General features: G+C 46.5%; 2 protein-coding genes across 4 annotated transcripts; one reads left to right on the top strand and one right to left on the bottom strand.

The window, feature by feature from the left end:
* The first annotated feature begins 312 nt into the window (after positions 1–312).
* TBCE (tubulin folding cofactor E) lies at positions 313–14205 on the top strand. The gene is made up of 17 exons (XM_078608430.1): positions 313–419; positions 1586–1686; positions 2579–2663; positions 3085–3285; positions 3397–3485; positions 4351–4450; positions 5276–5378; positions 5923–5999; positions 6422–6517; positions 7631–7695; positions 7950–8014; positions 9161–9313; positions 9996–10149; positions 11247–11312; positions 11840–11899; positions 13182–13273; positions 13773–14205. Exons 2-17 carry the CDS (start codon positions 1590–1592, stop codon positions 13863–13865), a joined length of 1596 nt encoding a protein of 531 aa, XP_078464556.1. The 5' UTR covers positions 313–419; positions 1586–1589; the 3' UTR covers positions 13866–14205.
* Positions 13892–27693, bottom strand: B3GALNT2 (beta-1,3-N-acetylgalactosaminyltransferase 2). Of its 3 annotated transcripts, none has more exons than XM_078608429.1 (12): positions 27095–27693; positions 25053–25194; positions 24223–24323; positions 22823–23031; positions 22089–22184; positions 20996–21106; positions 20462–20552; positions 19734–19917; positions 19202–19330; positions 18527–18686; positions 17252–17308; positions 13892–16504 (listed from the first exon to the last, which is right to left on the bottom strand). In XM_078608429.1, exons 1-12 carry the CDS (start codon positions 27195–27197, stop codon positions 16058–16060), a joined length of 1830 nt encoding a protein of 609 aa, XP_078464555.1. In that variant the 5' UTR covers positions 27198–27693; the 3' UTR covers positions 13892–16057. The 3 variants fall into 3 exon arrangements, with proteins under 3 accessions (XP_078464555.1, XP_078464554.1, XP_078464553.1); XM_078608428.1 differs by having other exon boundaries at positions 16213–16445; XM_078608427.1 differs by having other exon boundaries at positions 16213–16445; positions 25053–27201.

Raw genomic sequence — 27693 nt, 5'->3', positions numbered from 1 at the left:
ACGTAGAAGGGAAATAATAAAATAAGATGAATATAAAACAATAAAAAATGTTTTTGTTTTATTTTATATAAATATAAAACAATAAAAAAACGTATTGTTTTATATTTATCTTGTTTTATTATTTATAAAAAAAAATATTGTTTTATTTGATATAAATATAAAACAATAAAAAAATATTGTTTTATATTTATCTTATTTTATTATTTCCCTTCTACGTGACTTTACCGAAAGAACCAAGAATATGAATCACTGCAGTCAACGAAAGCTTTAAATCAAAAGATCGTTCCGCTCTATGAAATGCAAACGCTCTCACGCGCCGATACTGCCTATGCGGTCTATGCTATTCACCTCACGCCCGTCGCATCTTCCGGGTGGAAACCGTGACCGGAACCACCGACGACTCTCGCGGGTTCTGCATTGTAAGTTAAAATTACATAACGTTACATTGCAAAACGTTACTTTACACAACGTTACTTTACCAAACGTTACATGATCGCGCTTGTAATTACAACTATTCATAAACGTCGCATCATATTCCTCTATATTTGTGTCACACGCAAGGCACCCTCTCAGTATTCGTATAAGGCGGCGTTGCCCTCCGCCTACCGCTGTTAACATTTCGCGTTACAATTTAATTGTTTTTGTTCGTGATAACATTCGCAGTCGCCTTGGCCTATGCGCTCCGTGACCAGCGTGAAGTATGGTCGAACGACCCCCCCCCCCCCCCCCCGCTTGAGTTGACATCGCGCTTTCGAGGCCTTCATCCAGCAGTAGATTGGCAGTCGGGCAGCACAATTATTATTGATTGTATTGATTGTATTGCTAACAGTTGTTAACGTGTACAATCATCGTATAGCTCAGACACGTACACTTCAGCACTTAACGACTGATCTCCATACAGTGTTTTCGCGTGTAGTATTGTTTGAATTACGTGACACACATCGCGATTGATGAGGTTGATGATGATGATGCCATGGTCTCACAAGTTTATTGTTCTTTAAAAGGCCCTTCAAGAGACACTGCGATGGCTGATGGAGGAGGCCTTCATCCAGCAGTGGATTTATCGTGGATTATGATGATGATGCTGCCTCGTGTACCTGACCTGTCTTTCAGTGACTCACAGAGCAGACACCCACACAACAGTGGGACGCGCGTCCTTGTGCAAATGAGAATACAGAATCAGAATCTTTATTTAGACTGCAGGATTTTTCACAGATGTCCAGTCTCGACGCTGGGAATCACAAGACCTGCTTAACCATACTGCTCTCATCACATCCCTCTGTCATTTCGACTTCTGGATGAAATGATTCCCCCCGTACGGTGTGTGTTAGGTCATTGGGGGTGACTTGACCATACTTCGCCACGCTGGTCAATGCCAGGTTGTCGCAGGCGGGGAGCATAGAAGTACATTAGCACAGGACAGCAATGGATTTTGCTGCACCGCCCTGCCGAGGAACCACTGCGTGCATCCTGGGAGCAATCTTATAACAACCCAGAGATCTTGACGAGATCAGGGGCATTCCTGAAGGTGCTTTGGTCACAATCTAAGAACTCCCAAGACGATCCACATCTACTGTCATTCCAGGGCGATGGACGAGGTGCCTGAAGATGTGCTTGGGAGGCGAGTGCTCAGCGATGGAGAGTGCGGCAGGGTGCGCTTCGTAGGCGAGGTGCCTCCGACACAGGGTAAAGACCCCTTTTTGCCATCTCCCGTCTCAAGCCCGTACGCGTCCCTGATCACAGTCCTGACCCATCGACCCGGATTTCATCTCTCATACCACTACCGCTAGCCCAGGGCTGGGGAAACCCACAGCCCGCAACCTCGTTTTATAAGGCTCGCGGACCAATGACATTACCACTTCGATCCAGCCCGCAGACAATAATTATATCAGTCACTGCAAGAATCCACACTAATGGGGTACTCGGTGGGAATATTTTTGACCTAGTAACAATGTGCTTCTTATGTTAGCATGCTCAGTAAATGCAAGCCCTAATAATGTTTTACTTTGTTGCAGTTTTTAATGATGCTTAGGTGTAAATGTGTGGCCCACCAAAGGTCCTTTTCAGCCCTCATTAAAGAAGATTTCACCACACCAGGCCTCCACTAACCCTCCCCTGCAGTGCCAAATATGAACCGTGGACCGTATGTGAGTGATGTGTATTGGGTGACTCCTGTAGCTTCTAAACATACAGCTGAGCATTACTTTGCATGCAGGCTGTATGTACAAAGCTGTTTCTATTGAGGCAGAGTTTGTGTAATATCGCCGCTGGCCCTGGGGCTCCCTGTCCAATTTCACCCCTCTTTGTAACCTGCTGCCTGAGGCCCATCTGGTCACTGGGCCCTTAGTGCAGCTACACTGCCTGCACAGTCAACAGCCTGTTCTAACTACGTGGGTCTGGCTTCTGCCCAGACCTTTTTGTGCCCCGGAACATGCCGTAATGTTGCCCCTATGGTTTTTTCCCACATTTTTATATAGCACCTCGAGATGCGCTAGTGTTGCGATGGTTTATGAATTGATACTCTCATGTGCTGTTTGAAAATTATGTTTCATGAGCTTTGGTATTGGCTGCTGGACAGGACTGTGGTTTGGTGTGGAGTGGGACAACCCGGAACGCGGCAAACATGACGGGAGCCACGGCGGCGTTCGTTACTTCCACTGCCAGTGAGGAGCGACCCAGTCCCACACCACAGTTATTCATCACAGCATTGCTCAACACTCATGTGCCCCGCTGTACACGAGAATAAAACATCGCTGTTGACCAAAATGTTTTATAATAATACAAAGAACCTCATTGAGGTGAGTTAGAATTTGCAACACTTTGAGAAATTGATTTCACCTTGGTTTGCATGGCTATTTTTGTTAAATCATTTGAATTTTGGTTTCCATCATGTAAACAAATGTGATCTAACAGAGAAGACTGGATGCAATTGAAAGACTGCAAGGTGCATTTTGGTGGTGTCATTAAGAGCAATGGAGATTAGGAATGTTTGCCAGAAAACATGCAGGTTTGTTGAGATGTGCATAGAGCAAACAGAGGTGATTGAATGCTTCTGCACACAGTTATCTTGTGCATCATTCGCAGACACCCGACGGGGGGCTCCTTCATCCGGCCCAAGAAGGCAGACCTAGGGGTGCCGTTTTTATCGGCTGTGCGGGACAAGTACGCACAGCTAGAGGATGACACGGGAGAACTCCCTCAGGAGTACACGTCTTCCGCCGGCTCCACATCGCAGAAGATTCCCATGCAGGTTGTGGGAATGAAGAAGATTTTCCAGAAACAAAGGTGAGGAAACCGTTGTACATTGAATTCAGCGGCGTGACAACTGACGTGGCGATGATGATGGTGGTGATGATGCGATGATTGTGATGCATTGTACGTTGTGTGCCAGTGCAGTTGCCTTGAGACTCTGAAGATTGTGGCCTTGTCTGGACTCGGGGTGAACAGTCCTGGCCCAGCAGAGGCCATCCGAGAAGCATGTCCCAGTATCCTTGGCTATCAATGCAGTTTTTGCTTAACGCATTAAGAATAATAATGATGTACAGCCTATTGTCAATTCACTTCTGGATTAAGGCCTCTCCATGCCCTGTCAGGTTATGGGGGTTATTTCAGCACACATCACCATGACGGGTCAGTGCCAGTTATTGAAGAGGGGCGGGGTGGCAGGTGTCACACTCATTACACACAAAGTGCTTGCCACAATTGAACCGCACTACCTTGCTGATCTCGTCAAGTAGTATAAATCATCACGCGAACTTCGGTCATCCCGCAGCGGCTTTTGGCGAGCCATAGAAGAAAGACGGTATCTGCATCGCGCACTTTCAGATGTTCTTCTGCAGCCATTTGGAACTCTCTTCCAATATTAAGAAGCCCCTTGAGTTTTGCACTTTTAAATCTCGATTGAAAACTCATTTATTTCAAACTGCTTTTTTGTGTTTAGTTTGTTGTCCTTTCCCGCACCTCCGATTAGCACGGTTGGCTACGTATGGTGCGAAACAAGTTCAACATACACACGTATCGCTTGCCACTGATGTTAGCTGGTGCCAGGAGCTGAACCCAGGTCGCCGAGGTCATCGCACAGTGCGATGGCTACTGTGCTCCAGCTCCACTCCTAACTCTTTAACTTTGTAAGATAAAGATAGTGTTTCACAGTTGAATGCTTGGGGCATCGAATCACTATTGTTTTATTCAGTCCTGCGGTTTACATAAATCATAAAAACGGATTATCATTGAAAACATAAGAGAAACGTTCAGGTGACACAATTGCGATGACATTAGCGGGTCACATATCACACTTCATCCGATTGTAAAAGCTTTTAATCTTCGTGGTCCTTCATGAAATGGCATCAGATATCAGAGATCTCGACATCTCACGGAGCTTATTGCCTTCGTGGCAAGAGGTGGCCCTCATCACAGGGCAGCTGTGCAACTTGTCCATCCTGATCCTCAGGTGAACCTACATGCATTCATCTACTCAGTTGGAATTTTGGAATATATATAGTAAACGTATTTACATTGTTTTGCTGAGCTTGAATTACAGATCGGGCGGTGATGAGTGCTCATTCACTCAACTTTTTTTTATTGTTCTTCCCCTGCACCTATTAGCACAGTTGGCTACATATGGTAGGAAATAAGTTCAACATACGTACAACTGTAGATTTGAAGCTTTCGTGACTGCAAGGATTCATACTCTTAGTTCTTTCGGTAAAGTCACGTAGGTAAACAATGAAATAAAAATTAATAAAAATAAAACAATAAAATCACGACGTTTCGGAGGCAACACAAGTCTCCGTCATCAAGAGTATACGTACAACTGGCTCACCAACCCCAATAGCAACATATAGTGTTGCTAATCACCCTGTTAAACGAAACAAGAAGTCAGTCTACACATTGCTTTCGCATACCGATACTTTTTTTATAAAACAACCAATATTTTACACGAGTCATTTTGTTCATGTGGCTTGCAACATGCAATGCATAGTATTACATACAGGCTAATGGTATAACATACATGTGATAGCACTTAATCCAGGGAAGCCTCAATGAGTCTCAGTACTTTTTCAGGAGGGTTCTGTGTGAGGTATTTGGCCAACTTCTTCAGCACAGCCAAGTACTTTATGGTAGCTCCTGCATTTGCTTTACCCAAATGGACATTTTAACAAAGCCCAGCTGCTCTATATGGCGCAAACCCACAACAAGTTGGATTGCTCGACGTGTTAGTTGCACGCAACGGACTAAGCACTAAGTGTATTTGTTCTATTTGCGTGGCATGCAGCAAGAATCGTCTCGACATTCCTGAGACACCCAGATCGCTGTCCCCCTGCTTCTCCAACCTGACAGTCCTGGTCCTCAATTCCTGCTCATTAACTTGGTCACAGGTGGGCATGTGGGTGCATACGCGCGCAATCACCTGCATGTGCACCACGCACACCGTGGTTATCGCGTTACTGTGAAGTGAAAAAAAATAATTGAGGTTTTTTTCGGGTGAGATCGTGTAAATATAAATGCGTTATGAAACCTGGTCACCACCCGACACAGCCAATTAGTAAGGTTTGTCACGTAAACAAAACGTGCCAATTCGTTATGAGTACAGCACTAACCGGTGTGTTGGAGAGTAAGCCCACAGCATTTACAATTCGAGTACGATGTTTCTCTGGTAATTACAACCAGCTTCATCAGGCAATAGCCAGAATTGTGGATACTTCTTCCTGTTTTGCTATTAAATAGAGGGGGTAAAGGTGATACCATCACCTTGAGCCTATCAGGTGCGAAGACCAGAGGGGGGTTAATGTAGCTATTCACCGTTAACCAACATACTAAATGAAACAGCTGGCGGGGTTAGCCGTATTATTGTTGGATGTTCCTGTAAGCAGTGGAGAGGATGTGAACATCATAAACTCCTGTGTGTGTGTGTGTCGGCAGGTGCTGGTGTGTGCCGAAATGTGGCCAAATGTGGAACACCTTGAGTTGCTGAAGAACAATATCACTACTCTCGAGAAGTGAGGATTGGAAGGACAGAGTGTTTAAGCTGAATCACCCATTATAATATTACACTAATACATTTCTAACACTTTCCAGCTAAGGTTGAAAGGGTCTATGCTTTATCCCTGTCTGTCCATCTGTAATGGGGGGGGGAGGGCACTATATTGAACTTAAAGATGATTCAGTATAAACAAAACGTTGGTATAAAGTTGCATTCCTATAAGGGGCTTACCCTGTTTCAAACTAACCAAATTGATGGAGGGTTTTCTCAACATTTCATAGAAAAAAGGACTTTGCAAATGTGTTTTACCCTGACAGCTACCCATCAGTGTCCATACTGCTAAATAAATACTTCCGAAGACAAGCGCGTGACATAATCCATGCGTATGTTTTGGCAAGATCTAACTTGTTGGTTTTACGATGGTTGTGTGATCTGCAGGCCGGTGGGCGTGCTGCAGACCTTGCGCAGCTTGAATTTGGAAGGAAACAGCTTGGAGGGCAATGAGCAGATCAATCACATCGCAATGTTGCCGAGGTGGGGCAAGGTGCAACACCCATGTTGAATGGCGCAAACCCAGACAATTCAAAGTACATCATTTAAATGAAGAGGACGTGTAGGCAGTAGTGTACATTTAGAATAAAAAAAAACTATTGCCACTTCATTCATTAACACTGCTTTATACCAATACCTATATTGTAAGTTAACATGTCTGGCAGCAACTCCTCTTTGCTCTGAAGGCGGGACATAACGGACTTCACCAAAATCTGTATACAGTAATACCCCGGTTTACGTCGGGGATGCGTTCCTGAAAGGTGCGACGGCGAAAATCGAAACGACGTCAATCAAAGCGATTTACAGGCTGTAGGTGGCAGCGAAGGCTGAGAGGCGACGGATACGAGAAAGGACGAACGATGCTGTCAGCTACGTAAGTGTGAGGTTGAGGCGACGCAAATCCAGTAGTGGCATTCATAAAGTGACGACGTATTTTCAAAATGACAGGAAAGGGGAAGATGTGAATCGGGATACTACTGTATGACCAAACAACATTTATTTCCATGGGTGGCATACACCAACAAATATCTCAGCATTCACAAGGCACTCCTGTTTTAGGAAGTAGTGCCAAAATTATGATCATAGTTTATATATCTTTAAAATATCATTTTCATGATGAAAGTTCTGATTTATTGTTGTGCACATGAAGAAAATAATGGTGGGGTTTATAACCTGAGTGCTATCATTTGTGCTGCTACCTGTTTCGTTCCTTATATAGAGGCGTAGATGTGATGATTTGTGGACTTCTCCACAAATCTGGTTGTCGCGTGATGAAGGTCATTGTAATTACTGGCAAAACGTCGTACTCAAGATTGTAAATGTTGTGGCTTGGCTCTCCAACACACCGGTGTGCTGTACTAGTGACGAATTGGCTTGTTCTGTTTACGTGACAACCCTTACTAGTTGGCTGTGTCGGGTGGTTGCGGGTTTAACGACGCATTTATATATTTACGTGATCCAACCCAAAAAACCTTTATTATGGACGATTAGTAACTGCAGATGTGTGCGACGCACGTTGTGGAATTATGCTGGTGACAGTGCTGCCGATGGTCTCCAATAATGACGATGTTGACCTCTGCCTGTCCCCTGTTCCAGCCTGGAATCACTGCGGCTCAATGACTGTGGCTTGACCAGCGTTCACTTTGACGACGTCAAGTGCGGTGAGTCCGAATAAAGCGAATATAACTTCCACCGTGGAATTCGCCGCCCACTGCGTGTGATCATAATTTAGTCAGCATTTTAATCTCGATGACGACTACTTGTGGAATTTCAGTTAAGATTTAGCCTGGATTTTATTTCATTGGTAGAATAAAAAAAAAGACAATAGCTCCTCCTTATTGTGGTTGATGAACTGTGTTCACATAACATGTTTTCTGTATACGTTGATTTTTGTTACTTTGCTTTGACATTCCAGGCTGCCAAACAAGTATGTTCCCCAAGCTGAAATTTTTATCACTCGACAACAATAAGGTTTCAGAGGTACATTCCATTCATTCTAATACAGCAATAACAACTTCTGCAAATAAATTAGATTACACTATGCAGTGCGTACACATACAAATTACAAAAAAAAAATGTTTTACCCCAATTGTGTTTCGATTGTATGTATGTGGTCACCAATAAAAACAATGCTTTCCACGAATATTATTCAACAGGGGTGCCTTTTTATTGTTTTAGCTCCATCCAATTGACGTAGAAGACATTTCAAAATACCGATATGTGTCGAATTGTATGTTATTTCTTACACATTTTTGCACTCCTATTCCTTTCCTGGGAATGCTGCCATGGTGTAATGGTGAGCACATTGGACTTGTGGGTGCAGAAGTTGAAGCAACATTCTTAAATTCCCCCCCCCCCCCCACCGCAGCCTCCTTCCACAACCCCTGCACAGTGTAAATGGGTACACCACAATTAGTAGATTGGCGGGGCGCGCTTGGTGGAGTAAAATGTGGGTAAACTCACATCTTCCGAGACATCTGTAAAAGGAGTCCAAAATACCTTCCAGAAGGGCTCTAGAGCTCCTGCTAGTGGAGGCCCTTCTGCTCGCAGTGGCATGAACAAGAAATTGCAGGGCTGCACTTTTACCAACACCTTTCTCGTTACTCTTTCGTTCTTTCGGTAAAGTCACGTAGATGAAAAATAATAATAAAAATAATACAATGAAAATAACTAAATTAAATCACGATGTTTCGGAGGCAACACAAGCTTCCGTCATCAGGTGGAACAGCCACAGTAATTTTGCTATGTGGTAAATTTCCAGTAATTTTGCTGTGGCTGTTCCTCCTGATGACGGAAGCTTGTGTTGCCTCCGAAACGTCGTGATTGAATTTAATTATTTTCATTTTATTATTTTTATTATTTTTCATCTACGTGACTTTACCGAAAGAACCAAAGAGTATGGATCCTTGCAGTCACGAAAACGTCAAATCTAGCTTTCTCGTTGTTCTGCCATTTGTGAAAACTCCTGGACATCTGTGAAAAAGGGCTTTATAGCTCATCGGATTTCCGCAGTGTCAATAAATATCCTGATTTCCCTGCTGCTTCCTTCTACTTGTGGTGTGCTGCTGCTTCCCATGCCCTCATGCCCTGATGCCACCACCGCTGTTCTCAACGTTCTCTGTGCAGTGGAGCTCGATGAATGAGCTGGACAAGCTGCAGAGCCTGGAGGTGGTGAATCTGAGTCTGGAATACTTTGAAACGCCCGAGATAAATCCAAATACGGTTTGGCAGATCATCATCGCCAAAATCGCACGTCTGCGGGTGCTCAACCACTCCAAGGTTCTTATTTGATTTATTTTATTCTTGTATGAGTAATGATAAAGTTTAAAAGTGGTGTTTTTCTCTGGGTCCTTTGTTTTTTCCCTCCACATTTAGAAACATACATTGAGATTATTTAGATTATTTTGGTGCTATAAATTTCCAAATCCATAATATCGGCTTTTTGGGTTAGATCGCGTACTAGTAACGAATTGGCATGTTCTGTTAACGTGACAAACCTTACTAATTGGCTGTGTCGGGTGATGGCGGGTTTAACGACACATATTTACACGATCTAACCCAAAAAACCTATATTATGGATATTGGTCGTGAAAGCCTGCGTATTAAATTTCCAAATTGATGGGCCACTTTGTTGAGCTATCATTTGTGGCCAGGTCACTTCTGAAAAATAAGTTAATACCTCAATGGGCTTTGCCTGGTAGGATGAGGATGTTGATTTTTTCATTTGTATGTGTTTGGGTGATTTGTTTACCTTTCTTGTACTTGGCACGACTATCATGTTTGTTGCCCTGTTTGTTGTGATAACGTTCTGACCCACCCCGACTGAACATCTGTGAAAAAGTGCTTTACGGCTCATCGGATTCCTCCAGTATAAATATTCTGATTCTGAGTTAGTGCAATAATTTGAGGACACACTGGAACTGATGCGTGCGCGTGTGCGTGCACGTGTACGTGGGTTCAGGTGTGCAGTAACGAGCGGAGCGGAGCAGAGCGTGACTACTTGAAGCGTTACGGCCTGGCTTGGCTCGAAGCCGGTGGCCGCCAGAATGGAGAGCTGGCAATCGCCAGCACGGAATTCACGGCGGCTCACCCACGCTACATGTCCATCGTACACAGTGAGACCATCCGTCACACTCTCTCTACAACAACACATCTGTAACCCAAGAGAGCTTTAAAGTAAACTTTTAAAATTACAAACTATTTTTTATTTTACCAGGTGTAAGGCCCACTGAGCTACATAGCTGTTTTTCAGAAGCGACCTGGCGATCGCAAATGATAGCTCAAAGAAGTGGCTTATCACTTGTGAATTTCTAGCAGTCAAATAATCTACACGCATGTTTATAAATATGGAGGGAAAAACCGAAGGACCTGGAGAAAAATTCACATGACCGCAGGGAGAACATGCAAACTCCAAATATACAGGCATCGGTGTCGGGATCGAACCCACAACCTCCTGTATACCAGGCGAGGTAGTTAACATCTTGTGAATCCAAAGCAAAGCGGGGAGACCTTTTCCTTACTGTGAGCCAAATATGACTTTTAAACATCATTGGCAGGCCACACGTTAACACACACCTTCACGTTACCAAGTAATAACAACTCTGTTGATGCATATGTTACTTGCGCTGTTCTGTGAATGTAAAAGCTGTACCATGTATGCACAAACACTAAAGGCACGCGCGCAACATACGGTGAAGCTTTTAATATCCCAGGGCAGCAAACAAACATGTGTGCTGAAGTGACTGAGCATGCTAACATTTAAAATGTAGCCTTTGCAGGTCAAAAATGTTCTCCTCTCGTACCTGATTAGCGTGACTATGATGCTTGTAGCGATTGATAAATATTGTATACGGACCATTTCAAAGTGGTGTGCTTCATGTGACAGCGGGCCGTATGAAATGAAGTCGCAAGCTGGGTACGGCCCTGATCTATGGACTTTTGTAGCAGCATAATGTTTGGGATATTTATAAAAATCTCTAAGGTAGTATTTTTGCATGCAGCAATACACTTGAGGGACGTGAGAAAACACTCATGTAGAGATGAAACTCAAGTTACGCAAAGATAACTTGCCGGGAACCTGCTTGCTCTACTGGTAGTTTTGGTGCATTAAACTATGAAGAATGTGCCCAGTCTCCATTGGCCACAGGCTGTGTGGTCATGTAGGGCATTGTGAGCTTATGCCTTGTTACATCTTTGACTTTTTTTTTCTCAGAGCATGGAGCTCCTGAAGACTCAGAGTTAAAGGAGGAAGTCTTCACTTTGAAGAGCAAACTTGTCGGTGAGAAAACTGACTTCTATATATATTTTTTATTATTCGATCTGTATATCCTATTAAAACGTAAGAACAATTAAACATTTTGTATATCTTATCAACATCTAGTTTACCAAGTATTTGTCGTATTTTAGCCAAAGAAGATGGGGTCTGTATTAATATTTGAATACATAAAATATATGTATGCACTTGTGCAAATGTGGGTTAACTACCCGGGTGTGTGTGTGTCAGAGGAACGGTCGCGCGCCGCGCTATGAACCTGGCGAACCGAGTTCGATTCCCACTGACGGCCAACACCAGTGACAATGATCTGAACTGGTCTTGGGCCTCCCCTAGGTCGACTCAGCCTCAAATGAATACCTGGTGCGGTGTGTAAACATCGCCATTAGGGAGACAAAGGCGACCGGGCGTGGTGTTGGCCACCCACTCCCTCTCATAAAGTGCTGACCTTCATCAGTGCTCGCTAATAGATCTTGCTCTAACAGTCTGGTAAAAGACTGTATAGGGGATCTTTGTCGTTTTGTCATTTGCAGCAATTAACATCACATGCCCCGACCTCGCGGACCACAAGACTGTAGAGAAAAAACTGCCAAGTAAGTACACCGGCCACTTATTCTTATCGCGCGTGGCTGAATGTAAATCGTCAAAATGCAATTTAGATATCGAGGTCCAGTCGATTGAGCCGAATTCTGGCATTTATGGAGGCCGTGTGTAGCTCCTCTCCTCCGCTGCACGATGTTGTGTGGCAGTGGTTCAGGACGTGGTCCTCGGTGTGCGACGTGGAGCAGCAGTCGCAATTGAAGATTTTTTTTTTGCACTTGGTGCATGAGATGGGTGCAGAGGCCCATGTGATGCCTTCATGCATTTGTGTATGATTTGTGTTTGGGTCCCATTTTTTTTTGAGCCAGATCGAAGCCAGTGGGTTCCCTTTGTGGGGTCGGAAATGATTTGTCTGTTGTGGCCGCTCGTGTCTGGACAACGCAGTGCCACTGACACTCTCCCGTAGCCATCACTGCGAAGACAAGTATTTGTAACGTGCGTGAACTAAAACAATGCAAGGTGCAATTACCGTTTACCTTTCAGGAATTATTTACTTAACCTTCATGCAAGAGTAATAAGACTTGAGTAGTCAACCATCATGACCAGGACCCAAGTCAAAAGTGAAAGTCCTCTCTGGGTACTCTGTTTAGGATAAGTAGACCTAGTGAATCCAGTTTACTTGAATCTCTGGTCTTTTACTGAATCACATCAGAACATGGCAAGGCAGAAGCAGCGATCTATTACACCAATGATGATACAATTAAGAATAGTCCCCAATGGCTTTTTATGTTCCCACTGTATTCTGGGTTCTTGAAAAACCAATAAAAAATGCTAACAAAAGAATGGTCCACACTGCACACTGGGACTGTGGTCACGAATCGCAAACTGTGGACCACATGCAACTGCCTACTTGAATGATTCACTTTGCAACATATCAGATGTTCATCAGGTTAGGGAGTCTACTGTGTCTGTGTGAGTCTATGGGTCTCTATATACATCTATCTATGAGTATATCTCAAACCATAGGCCGTGCAGTAACACGACTGCCGGCTTTGGTCGTATGTGGAAAGCGTTTCAGATATTCATCAGACTGTTCCTGTAGCCACCCACTGGCTCACTCATCAACCTCGCCTTGAACACACAAATGTTGCTGGTCAACTGCCCATCGTACGAAGAAGACTAGGATCCCATTATAGCGCACAGATACAAGAATGCTAAACAAACACTGCAAACATAACCCACGTTGGAATAAATACATTGCCTTATTGATATGCCTTGACTATTCCACTGGTGATGCTGACGATGATAACGAGCAATGATAACCACTCCATGCAGACTCGATGACGGTACAGAACCTTAAAGGAATGCTGTGCAGGCTGTTGAAGGTGCAGGCGTCAGACTTGGTGCTGACATACACGAGCCACAAGGTGAGTGACTACTTTCTCCTACCGCTCTCTACGCCCCGGATTTGGGTTGTCAATCTACTTTATCGTGATCGATAATTAAGGCGACAGTTTTGACACGAAGGTTATGGTGGTCACAGAGATTGTGAATAGATCGGTGATGTCCACTGAGCCATGGACAGCGTCTGGATGGATAAAACAGCAGCTACATCGCAGGCAGCACAGGGCAGCACAGGGCAGTCCATTGCTGTACTGTACTTCTGTGCTCTCATGTCTATGCTGCCCACCTTCACCAACCCATACTCACCAGCTTGAAGTATGGTCAAGTCATCCCCACTACCTGCACGGTCTGTGGAGGCCCTCATTCAGCAGTGAATCACACGAGGACTATACGTGCACGTGCACATTATAGACACGAATTGTTTGTTTGAATGTACCCTGGCTTTGTCCAATTGACAGTGGCTTTATATATTAGCTACGGCAATGTTTAATGATAACGTTTGTTCTTTCTGCGCGGATTCAGATGGAGGGGCAGGAGTTTGAATTGGACAACGATCTTCGGCCACTCAGATTTTACTCTATCGAGGATGGAGACAACCTGGTGGTCCGCTGGTAACGGTGATAAAATCATCAACAATCATCTTCATTATTCCCATCGTCTTTATTATCAGTTCTGCTAAATGGTTCTAAAACTGTTGTTGCAAAAACGTCACCTTTAACGTCACACTACGATTCGGTAACACTCAAGGTGATATATGCCAACGTTTCTCTTGAAAATATTTTCTTTAGACCACAATGACGTATAATATCAAGGTTACCGTGGTAGATTTTTACGAGAAGAAAAATTGTCGGTAAACAATGTCACAATAAAATCCTGTGACGCCAATACTTGTGAACACTCAAATTACAAATAACTTGTATGTTTGTGCATGAGAAATAAAGGATACATTAAATAATCCTGTGTTGTTTTATTTTGCAATCATTCTGCTGATATAACAATTGTTTTTCTCCTGGTGCGGTGATAATGTAAATATTGTCGCGAGGACTCGGGTGAATGGGGCGTTAGGATGCACAACGTAAAGAGGCATTTAGTTGATTTGGAACACCCATCCTTAAGTGGAGTTTGGCACTTCAAAACACTTAATTGATCGAGCACCCACTGGTCTGCAGGGAGGTGGCTATGGTCGCCCGAGAGGACGCGGGCACGGTTTGGCTGCCACCTGACGGGATTTTGTTTAAAGTTTTTTTTCAGTCAGTTTTTGGTTTTAAACAGTCCTGCTTTAGTCCGCTCCCTCCCTCCCCACCCACCCACAATTTTTATTCCACACAATACAACACTCGCTACTCGTTAAACATTTCTCGCACGCTCGCTCTCCACCCGTGAGACACTCAGCCGATTCAAACTTTTCCACGGACCACCACCCAGCCCCCGCACCCCTTGTGACAAAACGCATTTCACTTATCTCTCTAAATACCACTAATACTAAATGATTCATATTACCGGCTACAAGGAGTTTTTTTTAGGGGGAGGGGAATTTAGATGTTCTGGTAGTTTAATCAGGGTCATTTACCCAACTACATTTTGAAATTAAATATGGGTAAAATATGAATGAGTTATTTCATTATTTTCTGATCAACGTGCAATTGCATCACAGCCCAGGGAGCACACTCCGAGAGCCGCTGCTCAACACAACCACTGTCATCATACGACACTGACGACACAACAGCTGCCACTCACTAATACTGCTCGTGGCACGCGGCACTCACGACACAACATTCACTATGCCACACGAAGCTATATATCGGGGTTTTTTGTTCCAGTATTTGTCGTTTTAATCAATAAAAACTTGTTTCAAAGTCCTGCTTCATTAGCTGTTCGTTCTTTACGTATATACATATTTTAATCACCAAGAGAAAAGCTGGCGGAATTGGGCCTGCGTGCTACTACTCGGCTGTTGGTGACGGATCGTATCTCACGGCCACTTTCTTCACGAGCGATCAGCTGTACTTCTATTTCATTCACTTTACGTAATGTATGTCGTGGGCAGGATCGGTAACAGAACAGCATAGGTGCTCTGGCCGGGGAATTCATGTTCGGCTCATGCCAAGTTCAATACAAGTTCTTCTTGGTCTCGTCAGTGAATTTCTCTGGCTCGGTGCCACAGTGGTTGTTGGTAACCTGCTCGGGCTTCTGAAGTCCATGACAATGGTTTGGCAAGGCTCCACATAAGCCGTTCCATGCGAACGTGCAATCTAAACGGACGCATCAGCTTGCAGTCAACCGCTCAATGGGAGATCACTCCTTTTCCACAGCTTTCTTCATGGTCTGGAAATCTCTTGCTCAAATAATTCACACTGCTAAGATCATTTCCTTGTTCGCATCCAGACTTCACATTTTCCTTTCCTGTACAGCCGGCGAACATCCGTTTCTTCTCGATGAAATGTCTTCAGTCACACTCCAGCGTGCCATCATCTCACTTCCCTGCCCTGCTTAACCGTATCCTCTAAAAAATACTTTTTTGCCGATCTACTTTCTTCACACGTTGCACCTAATTTTCACAGCAACATTCAGAGATGCAGTCGCATTAATTATCATCATCACCGGGCTGTAATCGATCCACTGCTGGATAACGGCCTCCGCAAGTTGCCGTCATTCTTTACTGTGCTGCAATACAACAATCCGCCCGGCGCCTGCACTCGAGGAGGCGATCCCGTCGCTCCGCCTCCACGGTCGACGTCCTCTCGGGCGCTTTCCCCACCTTCGTCTGCCGCTCGGTGCTTATTCTCGACCTCGGACCATCGCCCCCTTCAAGCGGCGCGTCCTGCCCAGGTCCTGTCCCAGCCCACAGTTCTGAACAGCAGTCGCAATCGGACGCTGCACGAACGCGTGCGAGTTGCAGAGACGCTGGCGGGAGTCCCGTACGAGTGGGCCCGGTCGAGCGAGGGCGAGCGAGGAGGGGAAGGGAGGGTGAGCGAGGGAGGGCGATCGAGGAGAGCGGGTGAGGAGAGCGAGGGAGGGTGATGGAGGGGGGGTAAGTGAGCGCCCGCCGTCCTAGCCGTCCGGCGCGTCGCACGGCGTGCACGCGTCACCGCAGCGCTGCTTTGCCGCCCACATGGTGGCGAGCCGCGCTGGCGAGTGCTGCGAGGAGGCGAGGGCACCGCGCTCGCAGGCCGCGTCGCACCACCAGCGGTCGTCCTGCAGGGCAGCACGACAACGAGCGGCAATTTATTTGTTGAACGTCGACGGTGGTTGTCCTGTGGTGAGAATGCAACGTGGAATTTCCACCGTGGACTCAGGGCTGCCTACAGGGATGAGTTCCACGCTGTTGCCGATGTGTTTGGACGTGTCCTTCACATTGAGTCGTCTAGTTTTGTTACGCAATCCTCTCATTAATCATCAGAATCCATAATATACTTCATTTTGTAATAACTCGGGTGCACAATGCTTTAAACGAAACTTTACATACAATCGTGTGCATGCTGTGATACTTTTGCAAAGAAAATATTTAACTTTAATGAACATTTTCAAAATACAATGGATCCATAATCATTTGCAATACACCTCTATCAGGATATGTTTTTTGGTTCTCATGTATGCGTGTTGAACTTCTTTCACAACATATGCAACCAACCGTGCTAATCGGAGGTGCGGGGGGAGGTCTATGTTAACACAGACGCTTTCACATATATCTTTTCTTACAATAAGTGGCGTATAGCGCTGCTACCTTTGAAGCACAAACAATTGAGACGTATCGGGGAAAAATATCTCTAAATATCTGAAGAGAGGAGAACTGCATGTCAAGTCATTGTCTTGAGAGGTGGTTTTTACACAACTGACAAAATCCGGGACTTTTATAATATCCCAGGAAGACTCACAGAATTCCCATGGCAGCTACCTTTACACGAAGATGATCCTGGCAAACCTGGCACAGATGGCGACGTTAGTGGCATGAGAGAATTCTGTCCATTTGCTTGTACACTCTCTGTGTAAACACCATTTACCTGTATCCTAGTTGGTGCCAAAGCTGCCATCCATATGCCCATGGAAACATCTTCACCCTGTACGTGCACACGCCATTCACCCAATTAACACAATGTACTCGTCATCGCTTAGCTGATAATGCTTTCAGAACACAAGCAGAAAACTAACCTCTGGAATTTGAAAACAGGAATTCCATGGAAAGACTTGGTTGGGTAAAGCAACTTGGAAGTTCATCATGCGAATGTGGAAAGTGCTGTAGATGTAATCAGGAAAAGGGGGTTGTGAAGGGTGGGACATTGTGCAGGGTGGAGGAGGGCAGTGGAGTGTAGTGGTTATCACGCTGCACTACGAACCCGGCCACCCGAGTTCGATTCCCGCTCACGGCCAGCACCAGTGACGATTATATAATGGCCTCCCCCAAGGTCGACTAAGCCTCGAATAAGTACCCGGTGCGGTGTGTATAAATCGCCACTGGGGAGACAAAGACGGCCGGGCGAGGTGCTGGCCACCCACCCCCTCGTGCGCCGAGCCGACTTTCATAGGTGTTCGCTAACGGCACTTGCCCCAGCAGTCTGTTCGGGCTATACGGGGGATCTTTGTCTTTGGAGGGCAGGTTAATGTGACGGCCATTGGAGAAGCACCCACAGGTCAATGACCACGGGGAAGAGCTGAGGCCACCCGTTGGGAGACTGGGGGGAGAAGGACTTGAAGGTCGGGGTGTCGACTTCACGAGAAATATGGCATCCAGCAAACGGAACCGATGGCGAGGTGAGGTGGCATCATTGGCATTGGCCATGATGACCTCTTGACCTTGAATGTATCCAACTTGCAATAAAAAATTTTTTCAAGAAGCAGCTTGTAAATTACACAACACTACGAGGCTCAACAAAATGCATCAGGTATCATTCGCAACTAATGCACTTTAGTTTCAACTCTGGCTTATCATGTTTGATAATAAATAGACAATGACCATGTTTCTGCACATTTAAATAAAATAACTTAATCAATCAGCCTATCATGGGACTTCCGGACGAACGTCTTCCAGCAGAATTTGTTAAATAAGACAAACCTGGGGCTGGTTTCGACTTGCGGAATCTCATCAGCAAAGTCATATCTGTTACATGAGGATTATAGGTTTCCATAGATTATACGCCTCCTGCTCATAGGCCCCAGTCTACTCCTCCGCCAACGCCATCCATTGTCATGAGTCGAGCATGAGGCCAGAAACACTTAAACCCGGATAAAATCCTGATTTTCGCAAAGGATTAAGGGGTAAATTTTGACTTAAAGCGTACCTGGTAGGCAGCGAGGACGTCGGAGTTGGAGGACAGCCACCGCACGAGGTCGGCGGACAGCACATACGCCGCGCCGCACGCGAAGGCCGGGTACGCCGGGCCCGGGTAGCTCAGCTCGGCCCACTTCCCCGCGTGGTCGACCGCCCAGTTCCGACGGAAGCTGCCGAGCGTGCGGCGGACCGGGTGAGCGAGCGAGTGAGCGATCGTCCAGAGCGAACGCTCTCGTCGTCGTCACAGTCGTAGTCGTCGTCGTCGTTGTTGTAAAATCGACGGTGCAACCGCCGGACGGTGTGGCATTGGCAGTTCTGGTTGCAGGCAACCAGAGGTGCATGGGGCAGAGGTGGATCTAGAAGCTTCCCTGGGAGGCAGGGGTCCTGATATGTGAAGATTTCTAAATAGGGTTCTGCATTCATAAAATAAACTATTCAATGAGTTTACATACAGAGAGGGGGGGTAGTTATAAGGAGCAGTTGCCTCCTCCATTATTAGTTGGCCGTGATATCATGAAACTATCTTTTAGATTCGTCATGAATAAAAAATGACAATTAATGAATAACTCATCACATATGTACCTCAAAGCAAGTTGGCGCTGTCACCGCCGGAGTTGGGTGGTGGGGTGAGCTGAGTTGGGTGGTGGGGTGAGTTGAGTTGGGTGGTGGGGTGAGCTGCCATTACCTGCCCCACCAGAGGCCCGGGGTCTGGTCGTAGCCCTGAAGCACCGCGCTCCTCAGCACCTCTGCCACGTCCACAAAGCTGTCGTCATCCGTCTTCAGGAGCAGCCTGAAGTCCAGAGATGCTGCTGCCCTGGAACAATGAGAACCACGTGTGGCGTTATAAGAGGTCACTCGTCCTAGCGCTGTGCGCAATGGGCAACAAGAGTTGTTAACGCAAGCAACGACATTCCACTTATGCTGCTGCCATCGCGTCAATCACACATTGTGACATTGGTATTGGCCAAACATCCCAATGGGTTGAAAAAGTACCTGCAAATTACTCAATTTGGATCACACACGGCAACATGCCCCCCCATCCACCCTCCACCCCCATGTAAAACCGGCAGGACCCTCCTGAAAGAGAGGTAATAATGAATAATAAATCATCATCAGCCATAGTCAATCCATTCAACGATACAGACAAGGGATGACAAGGGGATGGATGACGAGGGGGGTGCATAACGACGCGCGAATGAGCGGTGCGCACCGCCCACCAGCGGGAGAAGAGCAGCATCTTGCTGGGCAGGCTGCGGTAGACGTCGGTGACGTTCACCAGGACGAGGTCGCCGTGACGCGCCGACTCGTCGCGCAGGGCGGCCGCCTCCCGGCGCGCCGTCTCGGCCCACTCGGCGCTCCGGCGCACCCGGCCGGAGGCGTGGGCGGCGAGGGAGCCGCCGTCTGGACGAGGGGCCAGGTGAGAGCGGGAGGGTTGGATGTGCAAGCCGGTGAAATGCGGCACGCGGAGAGAGACGCGGAAAGAAATGGCGAATGATGAGAGTCCGAGTGGCGCCTCGCTCAATCGGGCGATGGGGCTGCGCTCGAACTCGCTGGCTGCACTGAGCCAGTGGCGGAAATTCCACGTTCCCCAAGTGGAGGCCAGTCCATGTGTAGGTGACCACTGTTTTACCGAGTGAAAAGTTTCTTGTTTTTTTTATCAACTGCGAAGGTTGATAAAATAAAGTATAATTGCCGTTTATTTAAGATTACTTGGAAAATTGAAAGGATAACATTTTTAATAAAGAAGCATTTATAAACACGTCATATTTTATCGAAAAAAACCCCGCCTCTCCCCCCACACCCCCCCCCCCCTGCTTCTCCCTCCACACCCCCCCCCCCAACTCTCCCCCCACACCCCCCGCCTCTCCCCCCACACCCCCCCGCCGCTCCCCCCCCCCCGTCCTCTCCCCCCACACCCCACCCCGACGGCGTCTCTGTCACTAACCTTGAACGGCGAAGGTGAAGGACCCCGCGAGTGCCGCCCGCTCCTGTCTGAACTCCGGGAACTCGTCCCCCACCTCTCCGTACCGCCCCGTCTGAACAGCACATTCGTAAATACACCCACTCGTTAATTAAGTAATCGATCGATCGATCCGTCCACTCAATATCGGGTGGCCCAAGATAAACACGGCGGCTTTGCGCAGTCCGCTAGTTACCCTGCGTAAACGCATTGAACAAAGTGGGCACTTGATTAAGAAGCTCTTCCGGAGTTCATTAAAGCTGGCCCTTATAAATATATGCAGCAACACGGCGTTATCGATGGTCACGCTTTGTTTAACGCGGTCGAGTCGATCTGGCCGCGCACACACGAGATAACGCAGCTACAATCTTCCCCGGTCCTTTGCCTTCGCGGACACAATCTTTTGCTACGGTGCATGGACGCGGACGCGGCGCTCTCGACATCACAAGATAGCCACGTGAGTTGAGATGAACGAGCCGGGCGGCGTTACATCGGGAGCGGGGGACCGCGCGAGCGCACCGCTGCGAATTTCAGAACGCCCCCTCCCGCGTCCAGCGTGTAGTCGCCGGGTTCAGAGAGCACGATGTCCGCCGGGGTGACCCCGTCCCACACCACGGTGCCCTCGAAGCCCTGCACATCACACGTGGTCACAGGCAAGCGGGGAGGCAGCAAGGCTTCATGCCCAAGCTCTGCAGTCCGCTATATATATGTTAAAATATCTTCAGCCAATTATTGAGTTTTTTTACATGTGGGTGCACCAGAGAAAACCCATGCATGCAAGGGGGCAACACTATCCCATACAGATGGAACAGATGGAGATTAGTCGAGGGTACGGCACCTCAATACGCACAGAAAATGACGCTTCACATTAGTTTGATCCCCTAAACCTTGCCTTCACAGCGGTGGATTACAAATTCGTGCCTGAAATGCGAATTTATATAGACTCTTAAGTACTTCTAATAATTATTATTATCCTCTTCAAAATCAGTGGCCGCCCTGGTTATTACTGGGCCGTTCTCCATCACCAAAGGTTGCACAGCTCTATGAGAGATGTGAATGAATTCCTTATCTGATTACATGACACGGATAGCACAATCGAAATGAAATTGGGGAAAAAGACAATTATTTTAATGCACGTTATATTCCTTTAGGTTCTACCATACTAATGTTAATTTTGCTTGCGTTTGCTTTCATGCCGACTGTCTTCAGTGTACTTGTTTTATGCGATTGCTTTTGTCACATGTGTGACACAGGTCACTCTTGTAAATGGGACTATCCGTCATCTCTTGAGATCTCAGCTGATTAAAACAATAAAAAAAACTGGTATTCCATAGGTTACGATAGGGATAGTACATTTGTATCTGGTTACTACTGCGGGTGTGTTAGCCGTGGCGTCTGCTCCACAGCGGACGTTAAACATCCCGTGACGTCGTTCAAAGGAGCAGGCCATTGTGCGTCGGCGTCACAGTCTATATATTTTTTAAAACCTATCCAAAAATTACTCAATTGGGGATCGTACACAGCAACAATTGCCCCCCGCCCCCCCGCCCCCCACCCCTGCAAAAAAACAAAGTCACAGAGCTCATGGGTGAACGAGCGGAATGACGTTCACCTTGGGGAGCACGAACTGCTGCACGGGCTTGTACCTGCAGGCTCGCACGCGCACGCCGGGGCTCAGGGCTCTGAAGTGAGCCACGGCCAGCACCACCTGAGAACAGACGGACACGACCGTTGGCCTGCGACTGCGCCTTTCACTGAGGCCCGTTGACTCCGTCTTTGTCACGCAGATAGGAGTCGCGCTTTGATCTTTGACGGCGGGCCAGCAGCCGTGGCCATCATCGGGCTCCATGATCGGTCGTCATCCGCTCAAGGTCATTGCTGACCGGAGAAAAAAAAACGCTCGGGTAAAGAATACTTTGATCTGTAATTTCGACAAGGAACAAAATAATGACTGCCTAGTAAACATGGAACCCTTGGGCAAACGTTGGTCAAACGGTTCCGACCACATGCGACCGTTTGCCGAATGGTGTACGTTTACTGGGTGGCTGTCACCACAACAACTTCAACGATTTCATATTTCAAGATACAATATAAATATTCACGATATGACGGTTGACGCCGATATAAGATTCGTATTGAATTACCCTTGTGCTTTTCTGTACTTCCAGTCCAAATTAAGATTACGGTGGTGGCGGCGGCGGTAGTGGCGGCGTAGCTCGTGGTGGTGGCGGTAGTGGCAGTGGTGGCAGAGGCGGTAGTGGCGGCGGAAGTGGTGGTGGTGGCGGTGGTGGTGGCGGCGGTGGTGGCAGTGGTGGTGGCGGCGGTGGTGGCAATGGCAGCAGTCACCCTGGTGGCCGCGTTGTGGAGCCGCACGGTGACGTTGGGGACGGTGCCGTCCCAGGCGAACACACCGAGCGCCGTCACCACCACTGGGTGGCGAACCCGGAAGTCGAGCCCCAGCAACGTTGGCCGTGCCACGCGAGTCCGGGGCCCGGCCCCCGGCGACGCCGACCCCGGTTCCAGCCAAGTCACCGCCTCGATTTCCCGCTCGCTCGCTGGTCGTGGGACGGGGCGAAAAAACACGTTGAAAACGTGAATATTAATAATGGCAATTATAATAATAGCAATTAATCGTGGTTTTCTTTTTTATGTTGTGCCCTTTACACCGGGGCACCTCAAGGTGCTGTACACATTATATGCAAGTTACATCAAATCTCATCTAAACAAATTTTAACTATGAAAATACTTATTAAAACTATGGAAAGGGCACCCTCAGTGGCAGCTGCCCTTGCGGGTGCAAAGTAACTCAGCATCTGCTCTGCAAATGGACATTACTCTGTAGGGGGGGGCGATACATTTCTGCTGCGTGTGTAACCCCAATTGGGCCATTTGCGGGGAGTTGTTTTTTAATTCGGCAATTGCGGACCATGACGCCAGCACACAATGGCCCTCTCATTTCGAAAGATGCCAGGGGACACATGTACTATCCACTGTGAAGGCGACGGCGCATATTCTATGGTCAACACACCCGCAGCAGCAACCATATACAAATGTACTATCCTACCGAACCTGTGGGATAAAAGTTTTTGTTGTTGAGACATCAAGAGACCAAGAGAGTCTCATTTAAAAGAGTGACCTGTGTCACAAATATGACAAAATCAATCACGTAAAACAAGCACAATAAAGACAGTAGGCATGAGAGAAACAACAAGCAAAACAACATTAGAATGATAAAGGAATAAAACGCCCATTAAAATAATTGTATTTTTTCTCAATTGTCTTTTTATTGCGCTATCGATGTAATGAGATAAAGAATCCATTCGCATATTTCATAGAGTAGTGCAATCATTGGTGTTAGAAAATGGCCCAAAGAACAAAGATAACACAGAGCTACCTCTGAAATCCCGTGGTCCACACAGAAAGGGGCAGCACTTGCCTACCCGCTCTGGACACCGTGGGCAACGCTTGTCGCATTTAACGTGCTGCTCGAATACGATGGCTTATTTCGTGCAGTAATGCATGACCATGCTGACACCATCAACTCACTAGATTTGAGAAGGCAGTTTTAATCACAAGGGACTGGCTGGATTTTAAAGCCATGATCTCAGAGGTGCAAGTTCAAGGCCTTGACCTCTGGGCCACCTGATGACCTCCAGAAAGCAACCTTTTGACTTTTAAGTGGAGCGATGTAAGTTTGTCGGAGCGATGTAAGTTTGTCGGAGCGATGTAAGTTTGTCGGAGCTCACCAGGCAGAGTGATGTTGAGTAAAGAGCAGGAGTATGGGTCCTCTCTGTCTTCAGGGTGAATGTCACATGCGCGGCTTCCGACCACAAACCTCGGCAGGACCCTACCGCACACAATCACATGACTACCGCACCTCCAGCACTGCTGCTGCTGCCACTGCTTTGCCTCTTGTCTAGAAACAGATTGGACAACATTCTTCTAAATATTCTGGTTATTACATTTGCTGTATTGCGTACACATTTTCCAGATTTGAACTCGGGATCTCGGCAGTGCCAGCTCAGTCCTCCAACCCCTGAGCCACAATATAACTAACTTTTTTTTATTTTACCAGGTAAGGCCCACTGAGCTATGTAGCTCTTTTTCAGAAGTGACCTGGCCACAAATGATAGCTCAACGAAGTGGCTTATCACGTGGACATTTATAGCAACCACTTTAAATGCATGTTGATTCTAAATGTGGAGGGAAGAGAATCCAAAGAAAAATCCACACGACCATGGGGAGAACATGCAAACTCTAAATATACAGACCACAGGGTCAGGACTGAACCCACAACCTCGTGCATACAGGCGAGGTAGTTAACATCTTGCCACCGTGATGCCCCATTATTCCTTGTACTCGTTCTCTGCAATACCGTACTGATGTTTCTGTCTTTATTTTTATTGTTGCTGTGCTCACGCACCACGCATCTTCCTTGTACAACAGCCGGGCAACTCTACAAAACGCGATCATCCATGTAACAAATCAAAATAAGCTGAAACTTAAACCCAGCCACCTGCACCGACTTTACTGCCTTTTGACCCACGGCAATTGAAAAGGAGATGGCCACACTCACCGCTTCCTCAGTGAGGGGCTGGCCGTCACGGCCTGCAGCCAGGAGTCACGCACAGCCTGCCTGAGCACCCAGTTGTCCCTCGCGGAGAGGATGGCGACCACGAGCTCGTAGCGACCAACCGCCACCGATCCTGCTCGTGATCCTGCAACCACTCGTCCGTCAGTCGGCGCAAATACCGCTTGAGGCCTGGCTTTGCCTCGATATGGGGATACTACAATATATATCGTACAATATTCATTACACACACAAAGTGCTCGCCACAAATGAACCACAATACCGCGCTGATCGTTATCCCAAGTGACACGAACTATAACCATCAAATATATAAGCCCGCTATGCTACTGTTACATTCGCAGACATTTTTTATGAGGTGAGCAGTAGGCATGCACTGGCCATTTATGCACAAGTGTAGGTACAGTACAGTGTATACAAATAAGTCAGCGGCATAAATTTTCCAAACGTAAACGTGTCACCTCAATTGGCAAGGCATAATTCAACACAAGTTCCGTAAACGCGATGTTAAGTTGGAAAATTCCAGTTCAACATCAGCGGTCCTGTATAAAATACCGAAACAATGCATTTACAACAACTTGGGAATCACTTTAAAAGTTTTTTTTTTATGTTTAAGAAACTCCATGTCAGATCTTCCGATGACATCACCATCCTAAACGGAAAAAGACCACATTTGGGCACAAGATCAATACGGGCAAAATGAAAGTGATGGAAAAATAAGTTTACCCAACAAAATAAATCATTATTGGAGGGACGCAAGTGGAAAATACAGGAGAATGTGTATACAATGTCAGGGCAAACATTGAATGTGGTTTAAATCCACAATGAAACATCAGAGGTGAACAATAGCAAGATCGAGCGTTTGGAAAACTAAAATTTTAAACAATAATATTTTCAATCGGTTCATAATGTCAGCTACGGCATATGGGTCAGGGTCAGGGACATGGACAATGACAGAGAAAAAAGAAAAACTTGAAAAGTGAGCAAAGAACCACGGAAAAATATTTGTACACTTGGCATCACAATAAGACAGAGTTGCACATGAGACAAACACAAATCAGAGACGTCATATTCACTGTGAATAATTGCAATTTGGCTTGGGCGGGACTACGTACGGTACGAAAGAAGTTCAATATGCGTAGGTACGTTCATGCAGGACACATCATTGGAAGGGGTGGGAGTCAATAGATGGGACGGGTCATGTAATGGCAGCCAAACAAAATAATGTCTGGGAAAGAACCTTCATACAGCAGTGGCGAGATAATGGCTGGCGATAATATTTCAGAATCGCATGGAATTGTATTAAACGCGAAAGACACTCAGCTGCATTTCTGTAACGACCACAGACCTAAACACATTGAGTAACAACCCACACAACCAAACATTGTATCAGTGCCTGTGCATAACTGTAATGAGTCTGGGCTAAGAAATTTGGACTTTGCGAATTTAAAATTATTCATCCATAATGAAAGACAGCAGCGGTTAAATTCACGAGTATCTTATAGGTAAACAATTACCATTTACAATCAGACAACCTAGAGAAAACCCACCGCATATACGAGGGAGTGACACTCAGCATTACTATATCCCTGCCACATCGCAGCCCCATGCCTATAACACCTGATAAGCCCTGCTTGAATTTTGATTTAAAGCTTTCGTGACTGCAGGGATTCATATTCTTGGGAAATTATATTTTATTATTTTATTATTTCCCTTCTACGTGACTTTACCGAAAGAACCAAGAATATGAAGCCGTGCTTGGTCACCCATGCCAGGATAAACCATGCTGCTTCAGGTCCAGCTAAGCACCCAATGAGACCACAGCCTCAGAGTATCTTTTTTCAAGGGAATACTAGCTTGGAGACAGCACCTCCGATTCGCATGGTTGGCTACGTACGGTGCGAAATAAGTTCAGCATACATACATCAAACGGGTTTCCGCCCATATCTGCCCCCATCGCGCCGAAGTGAACGCCACATTAATTAAAGTTTCATGAAACGTGTGCACACTCCCCAATCACGTTCACTCACCTGCTAGTCTCAGCGTGTCCAATAGATACTCACGATACACCACCACCAGCACGGACAGCAAACAGCAGAGCAGCGGTGGTATTAGCGACATCCTGTCCATCATCCAGGAGTCCAACTCTGGAGAGAATTTGGATACGGCCACAGGGAGAGAGAGGGCTGAGAGGAGCCAACATTCATGCAATCTTTACATTTTCAGACCCAACTTATAAATTGCCCGTGGCATGCCCTCGCACAACACTGATGCGACTATCCTCCCGGTTGTTGTTGGTGGTGGTGGTGTGTGTGCCTATAATAAGGCAAGACTCGTGTGACCATATATAGGGGCCAGAGCCAATGTTTACAAAGTGCCGAGTCGAAATCGGCCTCAACTTATCAGCCGGTTTAATCATCACCGTGAACACTGTTAGAGTTCTATGGACATGCCTACCGTTACTTGACCCCCGTGGACAACTCGGTTCGATTCCTGTCCAAGGCTCACATCAGTGGCAAGCGATATCCCAACCGGTCCAGGGCAATCCCAATTTATGTTTAAAAAACACACTGACCGGCGGTGAAATATGGGCAAAACAACTCACACTGACCTCGAACACTGTGGCGTG

Source organism: Lampetra planeri, chromosome 30, assembly GCF_965212315.1.
Source record: "Lampetra planeri chromosome 30, kcLamPlan1.2.h2, whole genome shotgun sequence".
NCBI classification, from domain to species: domain Eukaryota; kingdom Metazoa; phylum Chordata; class Hyperoartia; order Petromyzontiformes; family Petromyzontidae; genus Lampetra; species Lampetra planeri.
Note: the sequence above shows the minus strand (reverse complement) of the source record. Positions and strands in the feature narration are given on the sequence as shown.

Excerpts from the sequence above, each read along its gene's own strand:
- TBCE (XM_078608430.1), top strand. The coding sequence starts at position 1,590 with ATGGACGAGGTGCCTGAAGATGTGCTTGGGAGGCGAGTGCTCAGCGAT. Across the intron at positions 6,000-6,421 it reads AATATCACTACTCTCGAGAA|GCCGGTGGGCGTGCTGCAGA; the intron begins GTGAGGATTGGA and ends TGTGATCTGCAG. Across the intron at positions 11,313-11,839 it reads TTTGAAGAGCAAACTTGTCG|CAATTAACATCACATGCCCC; the intron begins GTGAGAAAACTG and ends TGTCATTTGCAG.
- B3GALNT2 (XM_078608429.1), bottom strand. The coding sequence starts at position 27,197 with ATGATGGACAGGATGTCGCTAATACCACCGCTGCTCTGCTGTTTGCTG. Across the intron at positions 24,324-25,052 it reads AGCCCCTCACTGAGGAAGCG|GGTCCTGCCGAGGTTTGTGG; the intron begins GTGAGTGTGGCC and ends TGTGTGCGGTAG. Across the intron at positions 16,505-17,251 it reads TGGCACCAACTAGGATACAG|GACAACCACCGTCGACGTTC; the intron begins GTAAATGGTGTT and ends TTCTCACCACAG.